Source organism: Scardinius erythrophthalmus, assembly GCF_964197995.2.
Source record: "Scardinius erythrophthalmus genome assembly, chromosome: 21".
In the NCBI taxonomy this organism is placed as follows: domain Eukaryota; kingdom Metazoa; phylum Chordata; class Actinopteri; order Cypriniformes; family Leuciscidae; genus Scardinius; species Scardinius erythrophthalmus.
The window spans coordinates 4,898,034-4,920,829 of record NC_138241.1 but is presented as its reverse complement, the minus strand read 5'-3'; the positions used below and the strand labels follow the sequence as shown (position 1 = coordinate 4,920,829).

At 38.3% G+C, this 22,796-nt stretch overlaps 1 protein-coding gene across 1 annotated transcript in view; it reads left to right on the top strand.

Annotated features, from left to right (window-relative positions):
- Positions 1-14,058: 14,058 nt before the first annotated feature.
- xpo5 (exportin 5) overlaps positions 14,059-22,796 on the top strand; it is a 47,099-nt gene continuing 38,361 nt past the window's right edge. The window contains exons 1-4 of the mRNA XM_081350247.1: positions 14,059-14,287; positions 15,495-15,616; positions 20,622-20,694; positions 20,787-20,924. Coding sequence (XP_081206373.1) covers positions 14,186-14,287; positions 15,495-15,616; positions 20,622-20,694; positions 20,787-20,924 — 435 coding nt within the window. The 5' untranslated portion in view covers positions 14,059-14,185. The remainder of the gene's footprint in view (positions 14,288-15,494; positions 15,617-20,621; positions 20,695-20,786; positions 20,925-22,796) is intronic.

Sequence of the window (22,796 nt, the reverse complement as noted above, 5' to 3'; positions counted from 1 at the left end):
CAACTCGTGAATGAACACTCCAAGGTAAAATCTTCCAAGCTGGAGAAAGGATACAAGTTCTTCTACGAGAATTTTATCTTTAATTATAGAGGTAAGTGGCTCGAATTCTGTTGGCAAGTTATCGCTGATTGCTAGCTTGTTATGTTTAATAAGCTAATCGTCAGCTTGTTAGATAGGTTCAAATACAGCAAAAAAAACTTATCCTATTGAATAATTAGAACAATGTGACTGATTATTAATGCTATTAAGATATTTTGCCTTTCACTTGGGTATGTCAGTGTCAGTGATTATTAAACTTTTGCCTGAGGAGCCCAAATGGCTCTAGCTAAACTTAATGGCGCGAAGTTTGGATGGTCACTTTGGCTACATTAATGTTCCGAAATGCCATTGTGGCTGTTTAAGAATTAAATGTTAAGGTTAAGTAGTATGTGGTTAACATTAAATATTGAATCCTTTTTCAGTATGATGTGATAATATTTCCCCTTTTTTTCCCCCTACCGTTCTATGCAGAAGAATGAAGAGCCACATACACTGCAGGTTACATTGTCCGGAGTCCGAAATCATGCTCTAGTCCCTACTCATCAATTTGTTTTACTGGTTTCCTGTAGTCTTTTATCAACAGGACATCATGTAGATATTTTTCAGAACACAGACTGAAGATGAGTATCGCAGGTAAGTAGAACCGAGATGGTACCGTGTTGGTCGATGATATATCCCAAGAACTGAACAGAGGTGGTGTGGAACTCGCACTTCTCCAGTTTAGAGATAAAGTTGGTGAGCTTGCAGTTTCTCAAGGACCTGCGAGATGTGGTGTCGATGTTCAGAGAGGTCTCGGTAGTAAATGAGGATGTCATCGATGTATACCACCAGAAATCGATTGAGGAACTCCCGAAATACCTCATTCATGTAGCCCTGGAATACCGCTGGAGCGTTGGACAGGAAAAAAGGCATAAACCGGTATTCGTAGTGCCCCGAGGGTGTGATGAAATAATATAGAAAGTTTTTGTGGCAGACCTGACCTGTTGATAAGAGATGGTATTCATCCCTCCTGGGATGGTGCTGCTCTTCTCTCTAGTAATATGGCACATAGTCTTAGAGCTCAAACATGACAATCTGGGCCTCAGGTCAGGAAGCAGACAGACTGGCTAAACCGACCGTCTGCTAGCGGCCTCACGTCACCAAGGTCAGATAAATCCCATCACAAAGAGCCTCTTTCACCTAGATATCATCATATAGAGACTGTGTCTGTTCCCCAAATTAGGCAAGGCGAGGCAAGGCAAGTTTATTTATAGCACATTTCGTACACAATGGCAATTCAAAGTGCTTTACATTAAGAAGAAATTAAAATAATTAAAAGAGATAAGAATAATTAAAACAGTTAAGAAAAATAAAATAAAAATACAGTACAGTACAAACAGTCGGACGAACAGTGGCTCAGTGCTCATTCAGTAAATGCATAGCTAAACAGATGTGTTTTGAGTCTGGATTTGAATGTGACTACAGTAGGAACACATCTGATCTCCTCTGGAAGCTGTTCCAGCTGCGGCTGGCATAATAGCTAAAAGCAGACTCGCCATGCTTAGAGTGAACCCTTGGTATTTGTAGCTGATATGATCCTAATGATCTGAGTGATCTGTTGGGTTTATATTCAGTGAGCATATCTGCAATATATTGAGGTCCTAGGCCTTTGAATGATTTATATACCAGTAATAACACTTTAAAATCAATCCTAAATTTAACTGGGAGCCAGTGTAAAGACCTGAGGACTGGTGTGATATGTTCATATTTTCTGGTTCTGCTCAGAATCGTGGCGGCAGCGTTCTGTATGAGCTGCAACTGTCTTATGGTCTTTTTGGGAAGGCCAGTGAGGAGTCCATTACAATAATCCACCCTGCTGGTGATGGAAGCATGAACAAGTTTCTCTAAGTCTTGTCTGGAAACAAAGCATCTAATTCTTGCAATATTTTTCAGATGATAGTATGCTGATTTAGTTATTGCTTTGACATGACTACTGAAACTAAGGTCTGACTCTTGTGTCACACCTAGATTCCTGACTTGATGTTTAGTTGTTTGACCCCTAGAGTGAAGGTATGCGTTCACCTTGAGAACTTCATCTTTGTCTCCAAACGCAATGACTTCATTTTTGTCTTTGTTTAACTGAAGAAAGTTTTGACACATACAACTGTTGACTTCATCAATGCATTGGCACAGGGAGTCAATGGGGCTGTAATCATTAGGCGATAGGGCTAAGTAGAGCTGTGTGTCGTCTGCATAGCTGTGGTAAGCAATTTGGTTCTTTCTCATTATTTGGCTCATTGGGAGCATATACAGGTTGAACAGTAGTGGCGCAAGAATTGAGCCTTGAGGGACTCCGCATGTCATGGATGTCCACTCAGACTTATGGTCTCCTATGCTCACATAATAACCTCTCCCATCTAAGTATGACCTGAACCATTTTAGGACTATCCCAGAAAGCCCCACCCAGTTTTCCAGCCTGTCAAGAAGTATGTTATGATCGACAGTGTCAAATGCAGCACTGAGGTCGAGTAGTACCAGCACTGATAATTTGCCTGAATCAGTATTTAAACGAATATGAAAATAAGCGAAAATCTTCATGAGTGCTTTCTCTGTGCTGTGATGCGATCGGAAACCAGATTGAAAATTGTCAAAGTATCCATTCGAGCATGAGAATTTGTTCAGCTGATTGAAGACAACTTTTTCAATGATCTTGCCTATGAAAGGAAGATTTGAGATCGGTCTATAGTTAGAGAAACTAGAGGAGCACTAGTTTCATGGGACTCACCGGTATGCTGAGGGTGTCCATGACGAAGCTCTGTTGTGTGCTCCGTCTGGTTTGGTGGTCGCGTAAGTAACTTTGTTTCAAGAACAGCAATCCTTTGTAAAAGTCTGTGGCAGTTAGTGCAGCAAGTAGATTCTTGAACCAGAAGAGGCATTTTCTCTTATCCTTGAGGAAATGTTTTCCTTTCCCGGAATGTAAGCTGGTCGGGTAAAAGAATTCTCCGTTTTTGTAGTAATCCAAACTTTGTCGTATGAGCACTGTGCTGATTTGCTGAAGTTAAAATTAGGTGATAAAAGGAAATAAAATAAAGGAAATAAAATATAAAAAAAATAGGAGATAAAATGTAAAAGCGATAGAGCAAAGCGCGGAGCAGTAAGCAAGAGCGTTCGAACAGTAGCTGAGCAGGAAGTAAAGTGAAGATCAGTAGCTGAGCAGGAAGTTAAAATGCCTTAATTAAATTACAGTATCTATTTAGATTACTTGGTAATTAATTACACCCATCACTGTATAACAGTAATTAAAATGTAAACGTACGCATTGACTCGAGCAACTAATATCTCCCTTGCTAACTCTCTGTCCTTCGCTGCTGGAGCTAATATTTTAAAAATAATAATAATATGTGTTCATACTCTCCATATGCTTGCAGAAGCACATCCAGTTCTAATGGTGAAAATATTAAATAATAAGATAAATACCTCTTTTTGTCTGGGGCTGTTACCATGGTGACTCATAATATCTGCACTCCATTGATAATGGCTTTTTATAGTTGTGGTGCACGCGCTTAACTCAAGAGTCAGTCAACTCAGAGTTGATTGAACTAACTAATTTCAGCTGTCCTGTAACCGAAAACTCAGAGTTTCTCATCTCAGGTTAAGTCCACTCAGAGTTCAAGTTTTAACTCAGAGTTGGTTGAACCTCCTTTCTGAAACAGGCCCCTGTACAGTGTGTTTCTGTGTGTGTGTGTGTGTGTGTGTGTGTGTGTGTATGTGTGTGTGTGTTGTATCAACCATTGGACAGACTGAATATAGGTCTATTTGACCTGTGCAATGTGTTTCTGTGTGTGTGTGTGTGTGTGTGTGTGTGTGTGTGTGTGTGTGTGTGTGTGTGTGTGTGTGTTGTATCAATCATTGGACAGACTGAATATAGGTCTATTTGACCTGTGCAGTGTGTGTGTTTTTGTGTGTGTGTTTGTGTGTATTGTATCAACCATTGGACAGACTGAATATAGGTCTATTTGACCTGTGCAGTGTGTGTGTTTTTGTGTGTGTGTGTGTGCGCGTGTGTGCGTAAGAGTGTATAAAATCCTTATATCAAAGGCTAGTTATTATCACTTTTAAAAGTCCCAGCATTGCCTCTAAATGCTCTCTCATTGTAGTGTGAATATTTTACATATAAGCCTTATACTATCGGCTAGCAATATGAATACTGGGAGCACCGTTATGAATATTGAGGTTAAGACAAAAAACAACAACAATCATCAGTGTTAGGAAAGTTAGGCAGAATTAGATAGCTAGCTAGTCTTTGTGTGTGTGTGTGTGTGTGTGTGTGTGTGTGTGTGTGTGTGTGTGTGTGTGTGTGTGTGTGTGTGTGTGTGTGTGTAAAGTTGCAGTAGGTAGGAAGTTAGGTAGCAGCAGAATTAGCTAGCAGAATTAGCTAGCTAGCTAGTCTTCCTTGGGTCTCTGTGTGTGTGTGTGCGTGTCTGTGTGTAAAATTAGGTAAAAACCCTACATGAGATATTGCTTAACTTAAAAGTAATAGTTTCATCCCTAGTGCTGAGGCCCCTAACAATACTTGCATAAAAGTCAGCATACTTGATGTTAGGGGGTAATCACTTACTGTGCCAATGCAGCACGCGTACGTCCATCGGTGTAGAAACCCAAGGCCGACTGGACCAAGAGATCTCTTTCTTGCAACAATCTGACAGTTCGAAGTGCTCCCATTATGCTTAGGCTGTCCTCTGCCTCACTTATGGCATTGTTTGCCAGTTCTACAGTCTCTGCCTCCTTTATCTAAAACAAGCAGTTACTAAAACAGCTGACTTTTGGGATGTTTTAAAATAGATGCTGTCTGTGAGATTATGGTCTTAAAAGATTACCTTGAGTAGTTTTTCTTTGAAGGAGTGGTCTCCAACTTCATCAAAGACAGCAGGCTCTGTTTTTCCCCCACAAAGCTGCAGGAACAGTCGTTTGGAAAAAAAAGTATGGGCCAACACCACCATGAATGACACAGACTGAAATCATAAATATTATTTTCTTTGTGATTAGATTATTATGCCTGATCATTGTGCCCCAAATAAACTTTAAAGATTATCTTTCACTGTTGTAGTAAACATCTTTATTTTCATAAAATAAGTAAACTGAAAACAAACTATATACTAATTGCAAAAACTGATAATTCACATGTCAGGTCTCTACAGGGAAAGATGGCATTGTTGCTACACAATGTGAATGCCCACGTGGACAATACAAATGCAGCCATGCAGCTGCTTTGGCCATCTTTGCCATCCACAATTTCAGCTGCACAGACACCACATGTCAGTGGAAGCAGCTAAGAGCACACACTCTGTAGAGGAGCTGTTCCCTCCACTGAATGAGCCTTATAACCCACTGACACGAGAGCCAACAGCAGAGGATCGTGATTGGCTGAGGAACAGACTCAGGGGCAGGTTCTCAGGAATGTCCTGGCTTCTCTCACCTGAGCCTGAAGAGAATCCTCACACCTTGGAAGCACATTCTGTTCCTCGAATTGTAGAGTCTGTGGGTCATCAGGGGTCTGAAGCTATCCTGGCCAGTATGGCTTTGTCAGAGGAGGAACGGAGGGCTATTCAGGTGGCAACAACTGGTCAGCGCAACAATCCAAACTGGCATTTATTTAGACGTGGAAGGCTGACTGCCAGCAACTTTGGAGCTGTCCTTAGGTCAAAGCGTGTGACTGCTTCACTTCTTGCTAATGGCTGGATGGAGAGCAGGAGCGTTTTTGCACTATTCTGTTGCCACTTCTTTTATGAGAGGACTTTGGAGGTTCACTAGTGCACAGCATAGGCTACCTGAACCAGTTTATCTGCAAAGTGCCGCAAGTGAGATGGAATAAATCTCAGAATTTTAAAATCTTTTAAACGGCCATTTGCCCTCTCTACATGAATTCTGTTCTGTGCAATCAGCTTTGTAGCATGTGCTTCACTGTGTGTCAGTTGGCCGTGACTGAGGAATGGGGGAATGTTTACTGTGACTCCTTCTGGCAGAATGTTGTGGATTAGGAATCCATTGGTAGCCAAAATCAGGGGCCTGTACCATGAAGGTAGCTGAACAAACTCGGGGTTACAGGATTAGTTTTGAGTTGACAAAACCAAACCGATGCAATCAGGCTTTATTGTTACCATGATGCAGCTCATCAACTTTCTCTGTCAACTCAGGCTTTGATCCTTAAGCTATGATTACTCCACATAAAAGAGCACATAAAAGAGTGACGTCGACACTGAACAACCAATCGCGGGTCGCGATTTTTCCGCGGAGGAGCAAGAGATAATCATTCAGAATTACGATGAATTTAAATATGTATTTCAAGCTCGAAACAATATGGTCTCTGCTGCCAAAGCCAGAGAAGACTGTTGGAGAAAGATTGCTGATTGTTAATGTGTAAGTTAAACAAATACGTTCTATATTTATGTAAAATTATGTATTTGTAGCCTATATGTGTAATATAGCCTATAGTCTATTTTTATAATATATAAAAAATGTGCATGTATGTACTAAGAAAGATTAATATTCATTGATTTTTAGATTTTTAGATGCAACTCCAAATGTTTTTGGCAGCAGATAAAGACAAAATATAAAAATATAATTCAAAGTGGTGAGTATTTACCACAACCTTTTATTACTTTTGTGAACATTTTATCACAAACACTTGTTTGCAGCAAACAGAAATAAAGAGTTAAATTCAGAAAACCAGAATACACTGTGGCGGAGGAGCTGGCTCTGAGTAGGCAATAAGGGACGGCCGATTAGATTTTAGTTAAACTTTATTGTCCTTAAAGGCAATTCTTTGTGTAGACAGCAATAGGAACAGTAGTATACACATACACATATTAACAACACAACACAACACAACACATCAATTACCTTGAATTACAAAAAATCATTTAAAAACTTAATTGCCGCCGATATGAATGAATTTCTATATCTATTTGATTTACACAAGGGGAGTCTAAATCTCCGCCCTGAAGGAAGGAGTTGAAATTCAGCACACAATGGATGAGTAACATCAGAAAGCACTACCTGGCCCTTCCTAATTGTCCTGCACTCATAAATCTGTGAGATAGTCCTTAACTCGGTCCTCACTATCTTACTGCACATTGTCACAATGCTTGTCAGCTTCCTCCTGTTCTTTAAATTAAGGTTACCATACCAGCAGACGATGGAAAAACTTAAAATGGCTTCAATGAAGCATGTATAAAACATTTTCATAAAAGAAACATCCATGTTAAAAAGTCGAAGTTTCCTTAAAAAATGCATACGCTGAAGAGCTTTTCCTCTAATTATATCAGTGTTTTCCTCAAATTGTAGTTTATCGTCAATTATAGTCCCTAAATATTTGTATTGTTTGACTACTTCTACCTGCTGTCCCTTTATGATAGAAGGCAACACAGGTGCAGAGCTCTTCTTACGGAAGTCAATAAGCATCTCTTTTGTTTTTGAAGCATTAATATTTAAAAATTAATCATCACACCATTGAATAAAATTATTGATCACTGGCCCAACATCTGGCTCAGACTCAGTGAGAAGAGACACAATCACAGAGTCGTCCGCAAATTTAACAATGTGTCTCCCATTAAAAACACTACGACAATCATCGGTGTATAAAGAAAACAAAAGAGGAGACAAAACGCAACCTTGTGGCGTACCCGTGGAGGACATCAAAATATTCGACACCACTCCATTGACCCGTACTCTTTGGGATCTATTAGTTAAAAAATCCACCAACCAGCACACAGTATTTAGATCTAGTTTAAAAGTATCAATCAATTTCTTTGCCAAAATGTGAGGCTGAACACAATTGAAAGCAGAAGAAAAATCTATAAAAAGCAAACGTGCATGACTTTTCTTGCCTTCTAAATGTCCTAAAACCATATTCAACAAAGTACAAGTGGCATCATCAACTCCTCTACCAGATCTATATGCAAACTGCATAGGATCAAGTGCTGGCTGTGTTAGGGTTAAAATCTCCTTCCTTACTATTTTTTCAAAAGATTTCATAATCAAGGAGGTTAATGCAACAGGCCTGAAGTCTTTAAGAGAAGAAGAATTTCTTTTTTTTCCGCAATTGGTACCACAATGGCATCTTTCCATAAACGAGGGACCTTAAAAAATGTTAATGATTCATTAAAAATAAATGAATAAATCCCTGAAAGCTGCTCTGCACAGTTTTTCAACAACCTACCACCAATGTGGTCAGGCCCTGGACTCTTTCTAACCTTGACCTGACTAAAACAGCTACGTACATCAGCCTCATTAAAGGTGAACTAAGTAACTTTTTTACCTTAACTGAACAGCTTCGGAGTCATTGGAATGGTTATATTACTTATTTCGGGTTGAATGGTGGTCGTTTCGCACCCCCCTGGTGCCCGTGAGCGGAAAATTCGCACTTGCAACTTTGAGACGGTGGGCCGCCGGCAGCCGCGGCAGGAAGTATCGCGTGATATCAGGTCTCGCGATGTAAACAATTGCTTTACGGCCAAAAGAAATCTGCTCAAATACTGTCATTATTGCGCTCCCTCACGCTGTCCGAACCCAAAGGAAGAAGACGTTTTAAAGAATGTCCCATCTGCTTTGATGTCGTTGATCTACTAGCCTCTGGTGTCTGAGAATCACCAAAGAGTTTTTACAACAGTGTTGTCAAATATCTATTCCGAAGCTGTGGGGGGAGCTCTAGAGAGAAACCTGCGAGCAAAAAGCGAGAATACAGCGAAGAAATCCCGAAGCTACTGAGTGCTGCTTTAATTTGAATTTTAACAGGAGTGTTCTGAGTCACAGAATTTCCCCTATATTCAGACAATTCTCTTGAAAAATCATGATTGTCAAAACGTACATAAAACGAATTAAAAGCATCTGCTAATTCATAATCAGATTTCCCTCCAAAACTAATACATTTTCTCTTCTGTTTAGTTCCGATAATAGACTTCACTCCCCCCAAGCTACATGAGACTTTCCATTTGTAAACATAGTTTCTATCTTTTCCTTGTACCGCAATTTTGCTAATTTCACCTCATTTTGTTTATTGGCCTCTTTGTACCGAATACTATCGCCTTGTTTAAAATAAATATTCCTTAAGTTAATAGAATTTTTAACTTGTTTAGTAATCCAAGGCTTTTTGTCTGGAAAAACTATACATGCTTTTTTATGAATTACCAAGTCTTCACAAAATTCAATATAGCTAGTCACAGTTTCAGTAAGATCGTCTAAGTCAGTACATTCGGATTTGAACAAGTCCCAATCAGTACATTCAAAGCATCCCATCAACTCTTGAATTGAGTCTTCAGACCAAACAGGAACTAATTTCTTCTCTGTTTTTTCCCTTTTTTATAAGGTTTATAAGTAGGGGCTAGATAAACAACATGATGGTCAGACTTGCCCAAAGGGGCTCTTAATGACGACTTATATGCCCCCTTAATAGACCCATAACAAAGATCCAAACATTTTCCATATCTGGTAGGACAGTCCACATATTGTTCAAAATGTGTAAGTGATGTCTTCATTTTACAGTAATTAAAATCTCCCATCACAATATTAGGTGCATTAGGGGAGATGCTTTGAAGCCGGTGTACCACTTTACATAAAAGTGTGGATTGGGATGGGATTATGGATGGGATTACAGGTGCTATACAGTCTGACCCTGGTGCTGGCTCCTCTAAGCAAGTAACACTGGGTACGTGTGCAATACATTACTACTTTTAAGTTTTAAATATGGCTGACTGTATGTTCTGCAGTAGAGGGAAATACAGTGTCCCTGTTGAAGCCAGCACACATGTACACAGTCTCCCACACAGAGGTCAGTATGCAGCAGACAGAACACCAAACATAACCTGCTTTACAACAGTTATGCTTTACATTGGCCTATTTTTATTTATTAGGGTGGAGGAAATGATGAAGACACTGTGTGTTCTCCGACAGTTGCTGATGTGAATGCACTGGGCTTTTTATTATGGCAAATATTTGAATGTGTGGCATAAAAAAGGGACTGGCCCTTACACATCTCTTTTATTGTAGGATTTTTGCCCCAGAAACTGAGGCCTCTACGTCAATGGGCTTCAGAAGAAATGTGAACAAGGTAAGGATTTAAACCCTTGACATAAATTACAGTCAGTCCTGTGTTTGTAGGAAGTCAAGGAACTTTTTGTGATTTGATGAGCCTCCAGAAAACTTGTAATGATCATGTTTGTGGTGGAATTATGTTTCAGGTGGAAACAGACTCAGTCAGGGCCCTGTACAAAAGGAGACTTTAACTAGACTGTTCACTAAAGGAGCTGGACTGTGAGCTGAGGAGGCTCCCAAAAAAAAAAGAAAGAAAAAAAATTGGAGATCAAACAGCTGGATAAAACTGATCTCAGTATGTGAACTTATTTAACCAAGTAACACTTTAGTATGAATATTTATTAATGCAACTTTCTCTTGCTCTCTTCTCCCTCTCATCCCACAAAACCAATAAAACAGTTTGAGACCTATCTGCAGTTTCAATGTGCTTTTATTAAGTGTAATACTGTATGGTGATTGCATCTGCACCAGCTGGGTGGTCAAGTGTGATCGGGTCAGTTTCATTGGGGAGAAGCTGGTTTTGTGGTGTTTCTCGCTCCTTTCTATGGTGGCTATATTGTGCAGAATGGCACATGCAGCCACTATCTGTGTTGCCCGCTCTGGTGACTCTTAAAGGTGCCATGTGTAAGAATTGAGGTAAAAATAAAAAATATCCAAAAAATGAGCTACACGCATCAAAAGAATGAGAAGAAATAAGGGCGATAATGTCATTAAAAAAATTACAAGTTATAGTGCTGCAGAGGTATCAACCTAAATTAGCATGCTAAATTACTAGCCACAGCCCGACAGGTGTCATAATACCAGTTTCGGCCATGGGAGGCGTTATGCAGGCAACATAACCACCAGCCAAACTGCAATACACGAATAACTCGCACGGCTTGTGGGCGTACTTGAACCTGATGTCAATCGTGTGGAAAGTACAGCCCACTACTACATTTCAGTTCAGGGAAGAGAGCGGAAGAATGGCTGAAGCCCTTGGCAAGAGACCCTTACCACCACCACAACCACACGCTGCAGGGGAAAAAAATGCGCCCGGAATCGCAAATAAAATCTGATAAAAAAAGGAACAGAACTAACCTGCTCTGTCTAGTCTGTCGGTCTCCGTGTCCTCTTTGCTTCGCGATTTTTCTGTGCGTGAGAAAATTTATGTGTGGCGTGAGAGCGTGTGAAAAGTGTCAATTGCGTGTGTCTCACGGTGAATGCGTGAGAGTTGGCAGCTCTGATTACATTGCCGCTAGCTTGGTCAACATCAGCGAATGCTGTCTGTCAAATTAATGTAATTCAAACTAATAAAAATGTAATATGAACAAAACGAATATGAACATATTCACTGGTAAAGGTGAAGGGGAGTAGCTTGAAGATGTCATATTTCAAAATCACTTGACATCAACGTTCCTCTGGAGTCAAAACGTCCTCTATTAGGAGTTGGCTCGGCATCGGCTCTAGGGTCGTTGTGAAGGTAGGGCGGAGCATAGAGACTATGCCGTTTCTCGGTTGTTACTCTAGAGTAGACCAACTCACTTTCTGGAGGTATACTGCCCCCATCTGGTATGGAATGTGGAGTATGAATTGATTTTTTGGCGGACATTACACAAGGCACCTTTAAGCGTCGAACACAGTTGAAACGTGCCTTTAGGATGCCAAAGGTCATCTCTATCTTTTCTCTGGTTTTACTGAGGGCCACATTGAAGCGGTGCTGTGGCCCTGTCTGAGGGTCATGATAGGGGGTTATTGTGTAGGTTTTTCTATCTCAGTTCAAATTAACAGTGTTTTGTACTGTACCAAATTTAACTTGCTTTCCTCAAAGCACTGACACAACACAGACTCACGGAAAATTCGTGAGTCAAGCACTGAAGCCAGGCCATTTGGCATCCAAACTTGTGATCATATGTTCATGACCACAAGTCGTCTGCAGATGAAATGTTTAGTAGATCATTGTTATATCTGTTAATGTTACTATTAATTTAAAGATTCGTCTCACAGAAAATAATCATCTCACATATTCACATCATCTCTACCTGAACATTAAGACTGTGATAGGACTTCATATTAACATAATCTGCCTCATGTTCCCCTAGAGCAGTGGAGATTGGAGCAATAGACTGCATACATATTGCAATGACTCTAGGCAGGGCCGTAATTTGTGGGGGGGTTGGGGGGGAGATAACCCCCCCAATATTTATACCATGATCATATGAAAAATATGCAGAACAATTTTTTTTTAACTATATTAAACATTACAACCCCCCCAATGTTCAAACCAAATCTACGCCCTTGACTCTAGGGAATCCTATCATAAGATTAACAGAATAATAATAAAACATATTTAAAATAATTCTTAACATGTATTATATTGTATAGTACATTTGTGAAATTTGCTTTTTTTTTTTTATGTGTTCATGTGATGTCACCCTATCAATATACTGTATCTTACCGGCAATTTTATAAAAGCCCTCTTTTATGGACATGGTCGATAAATGTCCAGGGAACACTAATAATGAAACTATTCATGTACTCCTGCAGAGCGAGGACCACCTTGCAAATGGCTCGACAAACCGTGTTTTCCCCTAGCTTCTGTGCGTCACTGTGCAAGTATGTACCACTTGCAAAAAAAGCCAAGCTACTTTCATAGTACCTAAAACCAAGGGTTGGCGGAAACTAAACTGAAACATAGCTGGCTAGCCACCTAAACCGGCTTCATGGTACAGGCCCCAGGTCTCCAGGCTTAAAATGGTTCAAAACACCAGAATCAAGTAAGGCGTTCAATTCTCTGATTGTGAACTGATTGTCTGGTTATGAAACCTCTGTGTTCAAGTCCTTGAACTAGATGCATGAATAAAGCCACAAGGATGTTTTCACCACCATGGTCAGATCTGACTCTTGACGGTAGGGGATGGAGGCATGTTGCTTTCAAAAACAAACATTAAAATCAACAATAAAAATGGCAAAAAAAAAGTATGATAATGAACATTATTATTAAATTGAATTATTATTAATAAATAAAGTATAATAATTCATGTATAGTATATATAGGCTATAAAAACATTAAAATTAACAATAATAATGTAAAATAAATGATGTATATTAATTAACTAATAATTAATTAACATTCATATGAACATGAATACATTGTGATAATTAATGTAAATGATATATAGGCCTAAAAACGTTAAAATAATAAAAAATCAAATCAAATAAAAGTCATTGTTCTGTCCCCACTAGACGTGTCGCTTCCATAGACTGTAAAAAAATACGTTTCAACCTATCAACGTACGAGCCGCTCTTAAGCACTTCACATGAATGAACTCAACTCAACACAAGTTAGGCCACGTGATCTGAGGGCGCGCTAGAAATAAATACATATGAGTATTGTGAACTTATATATATTGAGTCATCAATAAGTTCACAATACTCGTATTTATTTTTAAACTTAAATGGTTTGCCGCAATCAGTTTCCTCAATCGGTTTGAGTTGAGTTAACTTGTTGGGTTTTACAGTCGGCTGCAAAGATGAGGTTGACAATATGCTGACTCGCGATCTTCGCAGCAGTGAACACGCCAGAGAGAAATGCACATTTCAAACAGATTACATAAGCAGACAGCAGATCTGTTTTCTTTCGTTTTGAATTGTTTGTTTAAAAGTAGACAATTTCAATATAGATATATTTTTCAGGTCTGTGAGGCAAGACTACCTTATATGCGGTTAATTTATGAGACCTCCAGACATATATAATGTGAAAAACGATATACAATTGTTGAATATTATTTAAACTAACAGTGGCATTTATATATTTGTAAGAATGTCGCTTCAATAGAAGAGAGACAGAAAAACGCATATTCAGCGAACAGCCAATGTAAAACTAACGTGGCGCTTGTCAATAACATTAAAAAACTACAATCCCCAGAAGGCACGGAACTTCCGCCATCTTGATTAAGGCGGTCCACAGACAGCAGAGACCTACCACGTTTTGTTTAATGCACATCTACAGAGGCTGAACTGAGTAGCGAGCGAAGCGTGCAGTAACATTTTACTAGTCGACTGGTGTTTTACATTCCGTCTGCTGGACGTGCTTAAAGCCATGGCCGAACCGATACGTGCTTTGTGCGATGAGCTTATAAAGGCTGTGAATGTGATGATGGAGGCAGAATCCAGTCAGACATACCGCCTGGAGGCCCTTAAGGTGAATTATCCTCTATCAAATACAATAAAAGGTTATTATGTATGTATTGATACGTAAATCCATATTATGGAGGTCACACTTGAATATTTTTTTTGGAAAATCCCGTTTTCATTTCATTCATGTTTATTCAAACGATCAAGTCGTAAACTTATTTTGTTTATGTTTATATTCTTATGTGTTGCTTTATAATACTAACCTTATCGATATCAACCTAGAAGCATAAAGAAGGTTGCACTAGGCGACATTGTGTCAATGAGTATCTCTCATAGCATACATAAAATATTGGATGCACATTCACTTGATCATGCATCAAGGGATGCAGCAGAACGGATAACGTTACACACAATGACATGGATGAATATTATTGTCATTGCAACACCAAAACTTATAAATAATTAATTAAAACAAACATTGCTGTCTGCGGATCAACACGTTACACAAGACCAGGGGTTCTCAACCAGGGGACCGGGGCCCAATAGGGGGCCTCAGCAAACTTACAAGGTGGTCACAGGATCACTTAAACTTATTTAAATTGACATATTATTATTAAAAAAGTTATATTGATAGTATCCATATATTGAAATATTATAGTTAAAGTATTATAGTTAAAGGGTCTACTCACCTCATGTCGTTCCTCATGTCCCACTTTCGCTCATCTTCAGAACACAAATGATGATATTTTAATGAAATCTGTGAGATCTCTGTTCCTCCATTGACAGTTACGCAACTACCACTTTGATGCTTCAAAAGATGCTTCAAAGTTCTTAAATCGATTGCAAACCTAATCCATAAATGAATTGAGCGGTTTTGTCCAAATTTTCTGAAGAGACACGATCGCTTTATATGATGAACAGATTTAATTTAGGCTAAGTGGTAGTTGCGTAGCTGCCAGTGGAGGGACAGAAATCACTCAGATTTCATTAAAATATCATTTGTGTTCTGAAGATGAACGAAAGTCTTGCGGGTTTGGAACGACATGAGGGTGAGTAAATGATGACAGAATTTTCATTTTTGGGTGAAGTAGGCTAACCCTTTAATTGCATATGACTGTGCTAAGAACTTTGTTTATAAAACATCATTTAAGGCAGATTTTCTGTTCTCTGCTGTATTGAACAGTCACCCCAAAACTGAGGTACATGCTTATCTACTAGATCTTGTTGTTAAATGTTTTAATCGTTTTTTTTTATTTTTTTATTTTTTTATATAGTTTATTGAAGATTTCAAAGAGAAAAGTCCCTTCTGCGTTGAATGTGGACTTCAGTTAGCGGAGAAATCACAGACGGCAGTGGTCAGACACTTTGGGCTGCAGATACTGGAGCATGTAGTCAAGTAAGTGCCTAAAACACTTTTGTGTGTGTACATCAATAGCTAGCCTATGTTTCCATCCCAAGTTGAGAATTAAATTTTTGTGCAAAATTAATGTAGCATGTAAAACAATTGCGAATAAAGTAGGGCTGTCACCTTTAGTCGTTTAGTCTACTAAGGCCATCCTTAAAAATATTTTGGTTTGCAGTAACAGCAAAAAAAAAGAAAAAAAGGGTCGGTAGGTAGGTCTATATTTTTTTATATATATAAAAAATAATATAAAAAAGTATATTTTTTTAATAATAAAAAAAAAATCGGGGTCGGGGGGGTCTTGAGAGAACATTTTTCACCGATGTCTAGGGGCTGTTTACACCAGGCCACTTTGCGTTTTCTCAGATCGGATTGCAATCTGATTGATCAAAACGATTCAATTATTTACACCTGGTTACATAGATGTGTGTTGTTGTTTTTTTGCGGATATAACCGATCTTCAATTCCCGCTATATGCAGATTTAATGCAGTGCACCGAAAGCAACAGTTATTATTTTATTGGTCAACAGCTAAAATTTCTGAATCAAAGCCCGCAATAAGAGAAAGCGGAAACAGCCCTGGTAAGATCATTTCGTTTCTTTACATTTAATGAAGATGATCGTGTGTTAAGCGTCTGCGACTTACTTTCACTTTGATTTGCGATAGCACGTTGATGCTTAGCTTCTCATCTGCGGCGATGCGTGTTGCAGTAGCGTCGTCATTACTGACTAAAACATGACATGTAGCCTATATAACACGCTTTCACATGTTTATTTTTTAATAAACCATAATCAACAACATATAAAAATGAAATAATCTTTAGAGTAAAGCCGCAGCCATCATTACCAAGCGCGAACCATTGACAGTGAATGAAACGGAGCGATCTTAGCCTGCAGGCCGTAGTGTGACATGCGTAAACCTGGTGTAAACATAATGACGCGCCACGAGTTTTTATTTAAAAGAAAGAACGTAGCTTATGTTTGTATACGTCTAAGCAATTTATATTCACAATACTTAATAACTAATATTATTTTATTGCATTTGTATTAGTTGTTTAAAGAGTTAAAAAAAAATTGGTCGGTCTTAACGCAAGTTTACAACCGGCAAGTCGGTCGGACTAAAAGGGAAAATAAATAAATAATTGGGTCGGTACTAAATTGACAGGGTCGGTCGGGTTACGGCAAACAAGAATATTTTTAAGGATGGCCTAATCGGTCGATGCCGTCTTGGTCGACTGACATTCTCATTGGTCGACCAGTTGCATAATTTTTTTTTTTTTTTTTTCACCAGTAAAGAAATTTTCATTGATTTACTACTTGATATTTATTCCTTTATAAGCAGTTATATATTACTGTATTCTAAATATAATTAGCCTATGTTTTATCCCCAACTTTAAATGCTTTAATTCATGCTATTTTGTAACAGCGCCACAGTTAGCGCATCACGTAGAACACTCGGGAACCGCACCTGTGGCTGGCTGCACTGCTGCTTCACGCTCAGTAACGAATATAGGTAGTTTTGCTGTATTCATTCAGTTAGAACCAGTGCTTAATTTGTAAACTGGGAGGTCCCGGAGCGCAAAGGGAAGGGTGGATCCGCGACTCAAAACGGGGTTGAAGGTAACGGAACAGGTAAGGAATAATTGACGACAGGCCGTTGAATTATTAGAAAAATAATGCACACCCGATGTGGTAATGCGGTCGCGACGCGAAGCGGAGTTATTAAATTGTTTAAATTATTTAATTGAACAAGCGCAACATTCAGCATTCAATCAAATATTTTAAAAGATGTAGGCTATTATTAATAATAATGTTATTTCGACATATGTGTGCGTGCAACAAGCTAGATGTGAATTTGTAAATCCGGTGAGGAGTGCATTGATTTTTATTAATAAACTAGAGTTTTCTGTCGGCTGCAAATATGAAGTTGACTATCGCCATCTCCGTAGTGAACGAGCCTACAGAGAGAAATGCACATAGTGGATCATAATCAGCCTATTTCTTTTTTCTTTTTTAATTAATTCGTTTAAAGACATTTTTAAGCTTTGTGTATTTGATGTATTTCTCATGTCTGTGTGAGGCATACACTTAGTTTCGTTAAGTTAGGATAAGATGCGCTCCAGTTAACGTGCATGTTACCGCGCGGGCGCCCGATTTTGTCTGTTATACCGTATTTGCTTCTTATTTATTACAAAACAAAACGAAAATAAACATAGGCCTTCCTTCTATACAGCCTATTATTAGGATTGTTTTTTAGGCTATTTGGGTTTTTTGTGTGTTTGTTTTAAAACGCCTAGATCAGCTGGACAAAAGTTAACCCACTTGAAAGTAAAGAAGAATATACAGCCTGTTTAAACGAGAGCTTTTGTTAGGATTTTTCGTTATTTGGCAGTTTTAGCACTTATATTTTTTGTAGCGTGTGGTGTGGTCAGGTGCGCGATTGTGACTGTCACTATAGACGTAGGACAGAGCTCTTCACTTTGCAGTTAAAAAAATCACTTAATTTTCAAAGAATTGTAGGCCTGTTATTATTATTATGGTTTTATGTATTATTGATTTTTTTTCCGTTGTTTTATAAATGCTCTATGACAATTGTTTAATAAATGTTCAATCAAAATGCAAAACATCGCGTTTTTTTTTTTTAAGTCGACTAATCGTTGCGCAGGACCTGACTTTGGTCGACTAAGCATTTCTTTGGTTGACTACAGCCCTAGAATAAAGCACTATTTCTACCCCATGTGTTCAAGAGAATAAAATCGTCACTTCCTGGGCAATCGAAGCCGCTGTGGCTTTTTTTTTGTATGTCATAAATAACTTGCAGGCGAAATGCAATAAACGCTGTCATGTTATCTTGCGGTCGGATGCTGTTTTTTGGAAACGCAATTGTGCGATACGTAGGGGTGTGACGGTTAGTATATAACCGTGAGACCGACGGTTATAGTTGAACACCGTCATTACAACTCTATAACCGCCAAAACCGTTATTAAAATATTTTTTACAAACATTTTCTATCATAGAGAATGTTTAAATACTAATTAAAAACAATTGTTAACAGTCTGTGTTATTAATGGTCTTTGTCGTTTCCAACTGTATTTGATTCTTTGCCAAGTACTTCTTGACCAATCATTTGAGATAGAAATAAAAGCTATGATGTAGTGATTTGTCATCATTATGAGATTTATTAAACAAATGAAAAACATTTGCAATAATAAACATTAGCAATGAACATTTGCAATCGGGAGACATGATTTTTACCACTTCATTAAGTTTTGCTTTGTAGAAAGCCTTTCTTTAAAGCGAATTTCGTTTTGTACAAATTGTATCTTAATTTTAATAAATGTTTCATCAACCAATTGCATGTATTTAATAAATAAAAAGCAAATAGGAGACAATATAATAACCGTGACATGAAGGCTCCGATGCGCCGCGTTCACTTGCATTGCATTGTGAAGTTGAACTAGAGTGCATCTCATCGTAAATGAATGAAACTCAGCGTAGGCCTATGCCTCATACATTAGCATTAAATATCTTTGCTGCTGCATCCTTTCTAGAACAGACAAGGGCTTTCTTGCGGCTCGCATCAGCAGAGCATTGCATCGTCCATAGACCGCAAAACAATCAGCGGATGGCGGGTGGGTGCGGCTTTGAAATCTGGTCAAAAAACGTTAGTGCGGATGATGAGTTTTGTGATGCGGTTGCGGATTAACTAATACCCCATCCGCGTATCTCTATTGATAACAACATTGAACACTACACAAATATTAATTTTATTCAAACTAAGTTGTCCTATAACAGACATGTCATACAACACCCACGTCATAACCGTCATCACCAATTCTGAAACCGGCACACCCCTAGCGATACGCTCCTTGGCAGGAAATATAACCAAACCATTCCAGAGTTTCCCACAGGATTTTGTGAATCTGTTGTAGGTGTACCTCTGTCCCTCTAGTGGGGTCCGGGGCCCCCCGTAAGAATTTTTTTTTTTACATTTTAAAGTTAAATTCATCAATCTGGTGCACTTTTAGAGTTCAAAATTAAGAGCTCCAACCCATATTCAGTGTGCAAATTGACACAGAAAAAAGTCAGTGCATTGACGAACTTTAAGGGGGACTCAAACCTCTTTTTAGTTGTGATATAGTGTCTGTCAACATTACACTACATAATAATAATGATGTTGTTATAATATTATTCCTATGACAGTAATAGCCATATATTGTAAAACAAATGCACTGAACAATAAATTGTCCTAATTTCTTTACATGCATGAGAGAAACCTGTGAGCTTTTAGTTTGACGGAAAATAAGTTTACAAAGTTTACAAACGCGAAAAAGTCGAAGCGAAATTCTGTAATCATCAACTATGCAAATGTGAAAGTAATGCATAACTGTGATCCCAAATGCACGCTAAACTCAGCACATGAACAGATAGAGTTCACTGCATTCATTCACTGTGAATTGAGATGCAGCGCAAACACAGTCCTTTGATTAAGGACACAAAGGCTTTCGATTTGGTTTGTTTGACAGCAATGGCGCAAAACACGACTTTAAAGACCTTTTATGATATTATGAGAAGTTAGATAATGAATGGGATATTACGCCACAGTCTAGTTAATGAATGGGAAGCACTAAAATCTATTTGTGGCTGTCAATTTTGATATTGTGGCGGGGCGCCACAAATAAATCTATGTATGGGAAACACTGCATTCTAATGACTGACTTTTGCCCGGGTGTTTCAGAACCACCAAACCAACATTTGAGATGCTGCGCGGTGTGATTGGTTAGCTGGTTAGTCCTGTTATCCAATCACATTCTCTGTTTTCCTTCATAGTTTATACATGTCGTCTTATTAGATAAAAAAAAAAAAAAATCCGCCTCAGTTGAGCGTGTGAGTTTTTTATGCACATTCTTTTCCATTCAGGTTTTTTTTTTAATGCAATATCCCAAAATGGGTGGATGTGAACATTGAACACTAAACTGAACACATTCTTCTGTGAACAGGTTTCAGTGGAATAATATGGCACCACAAGAAAAGCTCCGGCTGAAGAACTGCACTATGGGCCTGTTGTCAGATGTGAGCATTTTGAAGTGTCTCTACTCAATTATCTTATTGCATGCTTTATGAAGATTTCTGATTTATTTACATGGCTTAATGTTCTGTTTTAGGGTACACATCCAATTCTGCAAGAGGAATGTCATGTTAAGGATGCACTCTCACGCATAGTAGTTGAGATGATCAAGAGAGAGTGGCCGCAGCACTGGCCCGATATGCTGAATGAGATGGAGGCCCTGGCTGCTATGGGGGTATCAAGAGTTTTGGCTTGATGTTGTAGGACAGGTCTGCTTCATCCTGCTCCTGAAGTTATGCCTTCCTGTCAGAGTTTAGTTCCAAAAACAAAGTAGGTGTGCACATCCAAACCCCAGAATTGGGCTTATTTAATTGCCTGATAAAACAAGAAGAATGGTTTATAAAACGTTTATTAAAAAACAGGGTCCCTCTTTTGCACCTTGCTTTTAAATCGCTAATTCGGAAGCAAAAGTAAATCTGAAAATTATGCAAATGTAAAAAAACACATGCAGAGATGGAGTTCACTACATTCATGCACTGTTTACACCGGATCACGAGATGATCACATGAGCAAACCATGCACTTCGTTTTTAAACAATCAGCACAAAATGCCTATACTTATTTAATTAAATTGCAGTTGTTTGTGATTTGGTAAGGGCACAATGTCTTATTGCACTTTCAATTTTACTTTGAAAAAATTGTTTAGGGGTTGGGATAAGGTTAGGACTAGGCCTACATTTCAAAATACCTGTACTTGTTCCAGGAAAAGATATCTTGCTTAACAAAATCACGGTGACAGGCAGGTAATTAATAGGAAACACTGAGGTAGTAGTAATGCTATAGAAATTGACACAGACAGCAGTCGGAAAGTTAGGCTGCTGCCACATTAAGACCTATTTATAAGTCTTGATAATTGAGACTCAATTATCTTTATGAGAATGATAATTTTGCTTAGTACATACTGCTAGGATGACTGACAGTCTAATGCTAGGATGACTGACAGTCTCAGTGATGTGCCAGCTGTTTCTCTCATTCATGTGCATCAGTAATGTTCTAATGCTGCTCAGACAATTGCAGGAACATCAGAATCCTCAGAACTTTCTCATAATGAAGTCCCAGAAAATCAAAGAAAAAATCAAGACCTACAAATTATTAGTCAGGTAAAACATGTACTATGCCAATTACGTGATTAATCAATTTGAAAATAATAAATGAAAAACTGATAAAAACATTCTCAAAATTTAGTGTGAGATAATTAGAATTTGTATTAAATAGGATCTTAGTTTGAGTTTGCACCCTGTCAGGGAACAGAAGGTCATTTGGATGAAAGAACCTGGGAAGGGAATCCCCTCTGTAGTGGGCAAAGTACGTCTAAACACTCAAATTTTATGATTGATTCTCGATCTATAGGCATGAAACCATTGTACCAGTTGCTCTGAGACTTTTCAAATGATCCAACATCAGCATGAAAATCCACTTGCTTTCACGTAGAACACTGTATTTTGCATATAACCAGTTTGAGTGAATGGAGGAAAGGGAGGGAATAGGGAGATTGAGCAATTGTGAAGGAAGGACAGGTGAGAAAGAAGCTTCAAGTGAATCAAAATAAATATTGTTTAGATTACGCAATCAAAAAATAAACAATAGAAACAAAGGAAAATAAACGTACATTAGCACACAGCTGTAATGATTGGTTAATTTATTAGATGACGTATACAAATCAATGAGCAGCTAATTAAAGAGAAACTAGGGCTGAGCAAATAGCATCTTATTAAGGCAAACCAGGAAAATAATTGTAAAAAATGACACTAATAATAATAATAATAATCTTTAATTCACTTACAGTATTGGAGAACATGCAATGTGAGAAAAAAGTCAGAATTGTGAGATAAAAGTTGCAATTAACATTTTTATTTTTTATTCCATAAGCTCCCATTGACTATTGCACAGAATATGAAGAAAATTAAAAGCTTTGGGAATCAGATGGACACGACAGGCCTAATCCAGCCAACAAAATGTTCTTTAATTATTGTTATTGGCAAAATCTTTTATAATTTGTCAAATTTGACACACGTGGTTGAAACTAAACTCTACAGAAATCTTCAGGA